General features: G+C 32.7%; 1 protein-coding gene across 1 annotated transcript; it reads right to left on the bottom strand.

The window, feature by feature from the left end:
• Positions 1-286: 286 nt before the first annotated feature.
• Positions 287-1,590, bottom strand: LOC131158575 (uncharacterized). Its single transcript, XM_058113444.1, has 5 exons — positions 1,459-1,590; positions 1,170-1,343; positions 929-1,038; positions 438-769; positions 287-348 (listed from the first exon to the last, which is right to left on the bottom strand). Exons 1-5 carry the CDS (start codon positions 1,588-1,590, stop codon positions 287-289), a joined length of 810 nt encoding a protein of 269 aa, XP_057969427.1.
• Positions 1,591-11,652: the final 10,062 nt, after the last annotated feature.

Genomic DNA, 11,652 nt, shown 5'->3' with positions numbered 1-11,652 from the left:
AAAGAAACAGAAACTATAAGCATAATACTTATGATTAAGCAATACCATATACTTCAGCTGTGCAGCTTCTATGCCTATGGCTGGTACACCCATGTATTGCTTTATGCCGAAAACTCAAACTACTCAACAAAACGTTAGCTAGGAAGCTGCTCCATTAATAACACTTTGTAAACTTGAATGACAACATCTTTACTGCAGAAAGGAATGTTGAAGGAATTGATGGTGGTGGGTTGGAAGGTTTAAATCCGATGATTGTAAGGATGCACAGGCAGCATAACTGTAACATTCATATCCCCCCATTTTCTTTTCCTGCACTTTGAATTCTGCTATTTGTGGCGATAACATCACCTACATGCCAAAATAAGGAAAACCCATAACTCAAAACTGATCTAATTAATGTTGTTTTATTTGAATTTTGAAAGCACTCTTATGTATACCTTGATGTGCAGAAGTAGAATGGTTAGGAATGTTGCAGAAAGGGATGGTGGTGAGTTGGAAACTCTGAAGGTGATGATCATAGCAAGGAACCACAGGCTGGGATAATTTAAACTGATTCTGAAGCTGGCTAACTTCATCTTCTGATGCTGCTGCAGGTACACTCTGCAGAGGATCTACTAACATGGGGAAGCCATTGGAGATTGAATTGAAATAAGGTTGGCCAAGGGTTGGGAAAGGTGTTCTGCTCAACTTCAAAAGCCTATTGTCCCTTTGTAAAAGCATGTAATAGTTTCTCTCAAGGGTTCCTGCAGGGAATTTGAGATAATGCCTCCTGGAAAATTAAAGAAATAAATGGAAGTCATGAGCTGCAGCAAAGGAAAATTAAATCAAAGAAGAAGAAGGCAGTAATCTGTAAGTTTCACCAGGCAAAATCCATCATAGGCAATTTCAGTCCAAGGCTAAATTCATATTCCTTTATATTCAAATTAACCTGCACGTGGAAGCTGCACCTCCAGGAGTAAAGTCGCTGCATCGCTCCCACTCTGCATGCACTTGCGGTGCCCTCTCGATGTCTCGAGAGAAGGCTGGCGGCTTGTTCAACTGCGCAGAACACACAACTTTGATTAATGACATGAACATCGACCTAAAAACTCAAATCACCTCGAGGCAAAAGCAGAACTCAGCTAGAACTGGACTTAGACTAAAAATTAGTATATGGATGTGCGCATGACCTCAAGTTCTAGAACTCCTGCTTCCCTATCTTTGAAAATAGCTCCAATGGCTGAGATTTCAGACCACTGTATTTCCATCTTATACTTCACAACCTCTTCCGAAATTTCCCACACCAATGTTCGCCTCGCAAAGTAAAACTTTGCGGTCAGTTCGGTGGTGTATCTCGACTTCTTCTGCTAAAGGATCAAGAAATTAACTTAACCAATATTGAAAATTAAACAAAAACTAAAAAGAACTTTAAAAAAATTCTTTCTTTGTCTAATTTGGGTGTGTGTTGAGTTAAATTACCTTCCATGGGCCAATCGAAATAAATGAAATGGGAAAATTTGAAGCCATAAGCTTCGCAGACATTGGTTGAGATGATGAAACTCCATGATCTGCTTGTGCTTCAGCAGCCTTCACTTGCTCTGATGAGTTCATTGAATCATTAGTTTTTTGTAAAAAGGACATTAGTGGAGCCCTCTTGCTCATTGCCAAGCTATAGCTTAATTTTATTTCTTTCATGGCCGCACGCTGCAAAAATTAGCAAGAAGATAGTTGTCGAGTTCAAAAACTAAGAGAAAATATTTTACTTCTATCTACTGAAGGGTAAAATTGTCATTTTAATATATTAAAATTAATAAAATTGGTGTATCGATAATATTTTGTGGTGGGTTAATTATTAAACTATCAAGAAGAGATTTTTAGTTTTGGTGCGAAAATATTAAAAAGTGAAGCCATTTAATCGATAAAGTCAAAATCGAATGGGTAAAATTGTCACTTAATATATTAAAATTAATAAAACTGGTGAACCGATCATTTGTTGTGGTGGATTACTTACAAAACTATCGGGAAAAGATTTTTAATTTTATTTAAATCTAAAGGCGAAAATATTGAGAAGTGAAGACATTTGTTAAATTTATGAAACCCTAACGATAATATCATCATCCCTTATTTATTTATTTATTTTTCATTTCACTTGGGATGAGAAAAATCGAGGGATAAAAGAAAGTCAAGGAGTAAAGTCGTATGGGTGGAAGTATGCTAACATTATATTTTGTGATTGGTGGATCCGGAGCAACCGTTCCCAAAAAGAATTTCTCATGTTGTCCCAATAGCTCCTGAAAAAAAAAAATTGAGAAGAAAATAAAATAAACCAGTCAACTTTTTCAAGAAAAAAAAAACAGGACGATTTGAACGTCCGAAAAATCTCAATAAAGAAAAGAAAAGAAAGGAAAGGAAAGGAAAAGAAAAGAAAAGAAAAGAAAGAAGGCCAATGCATGCATGCAGGAATTGACATAAAGCAATTAGATTGAACAAGCAGGAAATTAACTAAACAGAGAGTGAGAGAGGTTGAGAGTGCAGAGAGGAATTAATTAATTAATTAACCTGTGGATTCATGACCAAGCCTGTCCTCTTGAAAGAAGAAGAAGAAGAAGAAGAGGAAGAGGAAGAGGAAGAGGAAGAGGAAGAAGAAGCAGCAGCAGCATGTTCTGATTTCCGAAATTTGTTGTTATATGAAAAAAAACTGTTTAGGTGGCATACTCGTGGGATTTTTTTGAAAAATTAAAAAATTAGTTTTATTAAATATGCCGGATCAATATTGATTCGGTAAAAAGAGTCAGGTTATCAGGTCCGACCGGAGTCTTGTTGAATGTCATGAGCCCGTGTCATTATGGGCTCATATATTATTATTATTATTATTATTATAGTAGGACTCTTTATAATATTATGAAATGATTTTTATATTGAAATTAGAATATAAGCATAACAACGACGAGGATGAGGAAAAAACCATAATTCACAAGAGCATTCTGTAGTCTTAGTAAGAGGGGGAAGGGTTAAGGATTTACCTGGTGTAAGATATCACATTGTTCGAGGAACCTTAGATGCTATCGGAGTAAAGGATCGTCAACAAGGGCGTTCTACGCTCTGACTCGAGTAGCATGGGGCACGTGGAAACCCATGTGAATCCGCAAGATGGTCCTTGTAAGGCTAAATACTCTTGGATGACCGATAGCAAAGTAGTACTGTGAGGGAAGGGTGAAAAGAATCCTCGATTAGAAAATTAAATCCTATTTTGGTATTCCAAAAAATGTCATGAAGATTATATTATCATTTTTTCCTATATTAAAATGACAAATTTGCCTTTTTATTTATTTATTTATTCTTTCTCTTGATGTAAAAAAAATTAAAGGATAAAATTGTCATTACAATATTTAAAAAACCAATAATATTTTGCGATGTGTGTAAAAAAAGGAAATTAAAATGGAAAAAAATGAGAAGAAAATAAAAGAAATTAGTCAACTTTTACAATAAAAAATAGAGAGATTGAACTTTAGAAAAATACTATGCCAATTTCAATCTTAACAATGAGGAAAATAATTTCAAATCTTTTTGAAAACTTAAAAATCAATATTATCTGCCTCGTCATTGACCTGATAAAAGGATTAATGAATTATTGTTCAATCTGAATAAGTATAATTGGATTAGAGAGTTAATAATAATCTAATTAAAATTTTTATGACATTATAATATTTCCTAGATGCATATGTTATGCCAAATAATAAGAATATTCTCGCGGCCTAATAAAATTAATTTGTGAACATAATATATTAGGAAAATTTAAGAAATTCACCATTTAATAAATATTTTCTTGAATCTCATAGTTCTATAATTTTATTTGTACCTAGTTCGATAATCTTATTTTTAAAATAATATTAGGATGCACATTAATATTGATCACTTGGTGGAGGTTATGAGTTTAATTTATCAATTTTGTTATAACTACATTATTAATATTACATTTATTTTATTTTATAACTAATTCATGTATTAATATAATTTATTAAATTTAAATAATAACACTTTTCTTTTTCTTTTTTTTTTCTTTTTTTTGATAACGTCGTGTATCTTGGGTTTACGCATCAGACTAATCCCACGCCTACACCAACGGTGCCCTCCACCAGCATAGGAGGTAAATCGCGATTATGCAACACAAGTGGTAGGAATCGAAACTAGGGTTATACCGACAGGTGGCACTTAATAACACTTTTCTTTCAACTAGTAGCTACCGATGCAAGGGTGGGTTGGACACAATTTCTTTCTACTACACCGTCTATATGCAACATTTATTTTGGGTGAATCTATGAGACTGTGTGGTCTATATGGAAATTCATTTTGCTAGCATGACAAGAAAAGCTAATTTCTCTTTTTTTTTTTAAACATTTTATAAAAAAAATTTATTCACTCATATTTGTGCCATGGCATTCTAATAAATCTTCCATTCCCCTTTCGTTGGTATTATATGAAAGTTAAAGTGTAATCTCAAGAGGTGAATTGGGTATTTTAAAATTTATGCGCAGAAGTTTAACCAATTTTAAAACTTATTTTACATGTGTCCTAATGTAGAGACCCGAAAATTTAAATTATGAAATTAAAGAAGGAAAAAAGATTTTTAAAGAAGAATCTACAAGGATTCGTCGATGATCGCACTGAGCTCGTCGATGAATAAACTTCTTTGACCCGTCGACAAGGACATGTGTCTCGTCGACAAAGAGATACCGAGAGCATGATTACAGGACATTTAGGTTCGTTGACAAATTCATGGTCTTCGTCGACGAACTCTCTTCTTCGATTCGTCGACGATTCCACGTGTCTCGTCAACGAAATCACGTGGCCAGCCACCTATAAATACGCAAAAATCAGATTTTTGGCTAGAAATGAGTTCATGTTCTCTTTCTCTCTCTCTAAATTTTCGAATCCTCTGCCTTCTCTTTAAGATTTCGACTCCATTTTTCCCCGGTTCGACGATCAGAAGTTACCATGATGATCCTGCGGAGATTCTCTACAACTTAGTCAGAGCAAAATTTTGGTTTGAGAAATTTAGGCACCATCCCAAAATTAGGGTAAGTAGGTTACTGTAAGGTATATATGGTTAGTAGGCTTTTCTGAACCCAGATATTGAATTAGATGAAAATATATTGAAGTTTGAGTTGATTAAACTAGGGTATTGTGATTTTAGGGTTTGGGTTTCCAAACACCATAGGCATGGGTTGAGGATTCCAATGGATGTTTTCTCAGGAACTCAGGTAACTCTAATAAATAACTAGTAGTTTAGAATTTTATGGATAGAGATACATGTGAGTCTAGGGAAAAAGGCGAATATGGTTATTATTATGAATTTAGGTTGATTGAATTAGGAAATGTACATTATTTCAGAATTTTGAGTTTGGACGCTATGGGCATGAGGATAAAGTTGAGGTCAGACCTCCCAGTTAGCCAAATAAGGGAAATATGCTATAGTAGTAAATCAGATATTTTTACCAAAAAAATATAGTATTTGTTTATGGGTTTCCAGAGTAAGAAATTATATAGTTTTACAGATTATAGTTAATGAGTATTATTTACTTGTGTAGCATAAGAAATATTGGTATAGTACAGTATTCTACACAGTTTTTACAGAATTACGATTATATAGTTTTATATTCACAGATATACAGTTTTATTCATATATAGAGTTTTATTCAAATATAAAGTTTTATTCAAATATACAGTTTTATTCAGATATACAGATTTCAGTACCATGATATATAGATTATAGAACCATGATATACAGTTATTACAGAACCATAACATACAATTATTACAGTTTATATAGATCAGTTTATTACAGCGTTATGACTAATACAACTTTACAGAATCATGGTTATTACAATTGTACAGAATCATGGTAAATTAGTAAGATATATAACAATATTATACAGTATCAGACCCTGATGGAACAAACCAGATTACAGAGGATGGTACCGTAGCTATACAGTATAGTAGTGCAACCATACATCTCAAATAAAGTGTGGTGTTGGATGTCGATTGTGCCACAGGTAGAGTAGAGAGCTCCCTGGTGTCCAGACCAGGTGGAGCAGGCTTTTCATGCTACAAACATAAATATATAGTGAGACTAGCACTGGTAGGCCAACCAGTGTTAACTCTAGCATGTGGGCCTCATAACCCTGTCATGAAGGGTTAAATCATGACATACAACCATCTAGGGAAGTTTCCATAGTTATATATAAATATATGCAAAATTATAAAAAACAACAGATATATCTATAGATACTAAAAATATGATTAAATAGAAAGTTCAGAAACAGTTGTATTTTAAGTTACATAGTTGTGAGTTATACTGTATTATATTTTGCATGCTATTTTAACTTTAGTAGATTAAAAGTATATTGTTCATATAAACTCAATTGTCACACACTAGTAATAACATATTTCGCCTTACTGAGAGTTGTCTCATCCTAATAATTTAACATATTTCAGGTGATCCGGTTAGATGAGCAAATCAGGCTCAAAGATAGAGGGGATCTTATACTGCCCTATTTGTAGGGTAAGTGTATGCCGGGAGATGTGTTTTTGTGTAACTACTTTGAACTAGAGATGAATACTGGAGTGATGTGTGTGTGTGTGTGTGTGTGTCTATATATATGAAACCTAAGGTGTAGTCCCAAGAGGGGGGTGAATTGGGTGATTTAAAAAATTCTTAGAGTCTTTTTGAAAATTGCTTGACTTTTTATAATCCTTTAAAGATTTCTTCTGTTCTTATTGATTAGGCAATCCACACAAGCATCAACTTCTTCTATTTAATCCACAATCACAACAAACACAACTAATAAATTTACTATTCAAGCAAGACAACCACGGCACAAATGTTGCAGCCCTGTTATATGAAAATGCAAGTCCTGTAGTTAGGTTTTGAATTGAATATTAAAATAACATCCAAACACTTTTTCAAGATTAGAATTTAAATAAAGCTTCAGCTAATAGGTTTTGGATTATTAACCAATGAACGTACTTCCTTATGGTTTCCACAAAAAATTGATTAACCAGTGTACTCCCTTTCGATTTTCGCAAGCCCAAAAACAAATTAGGCTTTGGGTTTACTTAATTTCCAATATGCGTTATTTTATGATTGAAATAATTACAACATCCATGCAAGTTATATTTTTTCTGAAATTTAAAGAGAGTAAGGGAAAGAAAGTGACACCATAACTTTTACAAGATTCGACTTACCCCAGCCTACGTCCTTGCCTTAGGTCAACCACTTAAGGATTTCGCTATATTTTGTTCCTTCTGGGTGGAACAAAAACCTTACAAAAACCAACCTCTTTTTCAGGAAGAGAAACATCTCCAAACAACAACCTATGCTTGGTCCAACAATCCAACTATACCTTGAACCGTCAAAGATCAAGTAGAAAGAAATGGATCTGCGTACAAAAACACTCTCAAAACATAGAGTAAGTTGTACAAGTTAAATTCCAAATCGTACTTCAAAACCAAAACTAAATAAAAAATGTGAAGCTAAAGGTTTAGAAGTCACCAAAGTTTCTCTTTTATTGATATAAGAATTTTAGATGCAACTTAGAATCAGAACCCCTTTTTAATCTAACAATTTCGCAGAGTTTTCTCCCAGCAAAGGTGTGATCAAGAATGAGCTTTAGAAGAGTTTTAGTATAGAAATCATGTATTGTTTGAATGTATTCTTCATTTAGTAACGAAGGTATTTATAGACCTTTTTAAGGAAAAATTTCCTCATTTAACATGAAGCATTTTGGTAACTTTTCAAAAAATCTTAAATTATAGAATTAATTTTTGAAAATCTTCCATTTAGGTAACTTTTTAAATAATATTAAATTATAGAATTAATTTTGAAAATCTTCCATTTAGGTAACTTTTCAAAAAATAATAAATTATAGAATTAATTTTTGAAAAATTTCCTTCAAGTTTGAAATTCAAAAATTCTTCGTAGAGTTAGTCAACTGACTCACTCGATTGGGTCACTGACTTACTTGACTGGGTCACTAGTAAGTCGGCTGAGCAGTCCTCTCTTTTCAAATATTTTCTATTTCTGATTTCTTTAAAATTTAGTTTACTTAAAAAACTTAATTATGACTTTTCAAAAACATGTTCAAGGGGTTTTCAAGTACTGGTCTCTTAGTCTTTGTATCTTAAGGAGCTTCACATATCTAAATAGTGATGACTTGAAGTACTTACAAATATCCTTCTAAGCATGATCTCCTTAATCACTAAGTCTTGCAGCCTCTTGAGGTTCAGTCTTTACTTCAAGGTCTGCTTGGCCTTTAAGCTCTTCATGTATTTTTTATTTCTTCAATGTTCTGAGAAGCTTTCATTTGATGACTTCGATCTCCAGCTTACTTCCATGATTAATCATGAGTGTCCTTTTACTTAGACTTACATTAAAACCACTCAACAACACATGTTAAAACATCCTTCATTTTGTTATCATCAAAACAAGATTAAAAAGCCCAATTAGGCCAACAATCTCCTTGTTTTTTATAATGACAAATGAGGAGCAAAAAAATATATGAATGAGCCTTAAAAAGACTCCCCCTTACAACAAGCATCATTTTACTCTCTACAATATTTGTAGTTTCAAGACCAATTACAATATCATACATTCATGCTCATCATACAATATCATTTCATCATTCAAGTGCAAGATCATTTAATATCAAATACTTCTCCCTCTTTCTTTTGATACATATCTCATGTTCGAATTTTTCAATGCTTAATTTTATCATGCTCATTTTTTGCTCAGTACTACTCTCCCTTTTGATATCAATCAAAAAGAAAAAAAAAATTAAGTTCAAATAAACATATGAACACACACTTCTCAATATATTGCAATATAGTATATATATAGTGTGCTTTGATAGTCATATTTCATATTTGGCATTCTTATTACATATGTGTTGTGACATCTTTGAATTTTCAATCATGCATATGATGCCCAACATTCATATTTGTGAAAAAAATACTTCAAAAATCACATTTCTCATGCATAATGAATCATTCAAATACCAAGATCATGATAGTGTTACCAATATCGTTACATGCTCATAATTATGTTGTATTGCTCAAAAGCCAAGTGTTATATTCATGGATACCAATATACTTCTTTAGTTACCAATGTTGATGTCATATCATGCACTGCTCATGGATGCCAATTTTTCATTTATTCATGTGATCCATCATAAGCATACATGGTCAAGTCATTTCAAAAATTCTAAAACATGCTTAATAACTTTATGCTCAGATTTTCAAAAAAAATAGTAAGCCATAAATCATTAATATTTTTACATCATCGTTAAAGAATTCAAGATACCAATTTCAAGATATACACATGTAGCATATGACACATAAGCATGAAGTCTATTATTTAAGAAACAAGGGGAAAGAAAGCAACCAAACTAAGTGTTATTTCATTCACCATATCAAGTACATGCCAAAACAAACTTAGAGCATATGAAGAGACAAACCCTAGGTCAGTTGACGAATTGTAGATTTTTCTTTAAATTTTGTCCTTTCAGTTAGTTTCTCTACTATGTAGTAGACCAAGTTCTCTTCTAATGGTTATAAATCTATCTTCTGAGAGAGATTTAGTGAAGATATCAGCCCATTGATCATTTATATTAATGAATTCTAGAATGATGTCTTCTTTTTTAATATGATTTCTTAGGAAGTGATGTCTTATGTCAATGTGCTTGGTTCTTGAGTGTAATATAGGATTTTTAGATATGTTGATCGCACTCGTATTATCACACTTAATTGGTATAGATGTGTATTTCAAATTGAAATCTCTTAATTATTGTTTCATGTAAAGTGTTTGTGCATAGCAACTCCCGGCTGCTACATATTCAACTTCAGTAGCTGACAAAACTACAGAGTTTTGTTTCTTAGAGAACCATGAAACTAAAGATCTTCCTAAGAAGTGACATGTGTCACTTGTACTTTTTCTATTTATTTTACATCCTGCATAGTCTGCATCTGAATAACTAATCATTTCAAAATCGGTGTCCTTAGGATACCATAGTCCTAAGTCCATAGTGTCTATTAAGTATCTTAGGATTCTCTTAACAGCCATTAGGTGTGTTTCCTTAGGTGTTGATGCAAAGCGTGCACACATACACACTAAACATTATGTCGGGTCTACTGGCAGTAAGATATAGGAGACTTCCAATCATACCTCTATAATACTTTGAGTCTACAGGTTTTCCCTTTTCATCTTTGTCTAGGCTGATGGAGGCACACATAGGTGTTCCTATGGGTTTGCTATTTCCTATACTGAATTTTTGTATCATTTCTTTTATGTATTTGGATTGACTTATAAGTCTCATTCTTTGCTTGTTTAATTTGAAGTCCAAGAAAATAGTTTAGTTCTCCCATTATGCTCATTTTAAATTCTTCTTGCATACATTTTGCAAATTCTCTACATAGATGTTCATTAGTGGCACCAAATATTATATCATCTACATAGATTTGAATTAAAAGAATGTCATCTTTCTTAGTTTTAATGAACAAGGTACTATCAATTTTTCCTTTTGAAAAACCTTTCTCAATTAGAAATCCACTAAGTCTTTCATACCAAGCCTTAGGGGCCTATTTTAATCCATACAAAACCTTAGTTAATCTAAATACATGATTAGGATTTTCTATATTTTCAAAACCAGGGGGTTGTTCAACATATACCTCTTCATTAATATACCCATTTAAGAATGCACTTTTGACATCCATTTGTTATAACTTAAATTCTTTGTATGAAGCGTAAGCTAACAACATTCTTATAGCCTCTATTCTAGCTACGGGGGCAAAGGTTTCATCATAATCTATCCCTTCTTCTTGGTTATACCCTTAACTACAAGTCTAGCTTTTTTTCTAATGATTATACCATTCTCGTCCTTTTATTCCTGAATACCCATTTAGTTCCTATGATCGAATGATTTTCAGGTTTGGGTACTAATTGTCATACTTTGCTTCTTTCAAATTGGTTTAATTCTTCTTGCATGACAATTATCCAAGCGTCATCTCTAAGAGCCTCTTCAACATCTTTAGGTTCATTTTGAGGTAGGAATGCATAGTGATTGCATAGGTTCTTTAGAGAAGATCTAGTAGTTACACCTCTAGATGGTTCACCTATAATTTGTTCTTGAGGGTGATCTTTCTTATACTTCCATTCTCTTGGTAATTCTAGATTTTCTATAAGTTCATCTTTTGGATTTTCTACGTTTATTTCCTTTTCTTCCTTGATTTCTATCTCATCCTCCTTTTTGAACGTATCACCTTTTTCTTCATTTTTGACTTCTCTTGAAAAAGGGTTAGATTCATCAAAGTCTACGTGAATTGATTCGATTATGGTGAGTGTTCTTTTGTTATGGATTCTATAGGTCTTACTATTTGTGGAGTATCCTAGGAAAATACCTTCATCCGATTTAGTATCAAATTTTCCCAAGTTGTCTTTGTTATTTAGTGTGAAACATTTACATCCAAAGACATGAAAATAAGTTATGTTAGGCCTTCTTCCTTTCCACAATTCATAGGGTGTCTTGTTTAGGTATGATTTAATGGAAACCCTATTAATTATATAGCAAGTTGTATTTACAGCTTCGGCCCAAAAATACTTGGGTAGGTTATTTTCATTGA

Source organism: Malania oleifera, chromosome 6, assembly GCF_029873635.1.
Source record: "Malania oleifera isolate guangnan ecotype guangnan chromosome 6, ASM2987363v1, whole genome shotgun sequence".
In the NCBI taxonomy this organism is placed as follows: domain Eukaryota; kingdom Viridiplantae; phylum Streptophyta; class Magnoliopsida; order Santalales; family Ximeniaceae; genus Malania; species Malania oleifera.
The sequence above is the reverse complement of the archived record's forward strand: the minus strand, read 5'-3'. Positions and strand labels throughout refer to the sequence as shown.

What these genes read in the sequence shown, in the direction of transcription:
- LOC131158575 (XM_058113444.1), bottom strand. Translation starts at nt 1,590, where the DNA reads ATGAACTCATCAGAGCAAGTGAAGGCTGCTGAAGCACAAGCAGATCAT. An exon ending in TTTCGATTGGCCCATGGAAG is followed by an intron (nt 1,344 to 1,458) that starts GTAATTTAACTC and finishes ATCCTTTAGCAG; the next exon opens with AAGAAGTCGAGATACACCAC. An exon ending in CAGGAGTTCTAGAACTTGAG is followed by an intron (nt 1,039 to 1,169) that starts GTCATGCGCACA and finishes TGTTCTGCGCAG; the next exon opens with TTGAACAAGCCGCCAGCCTT.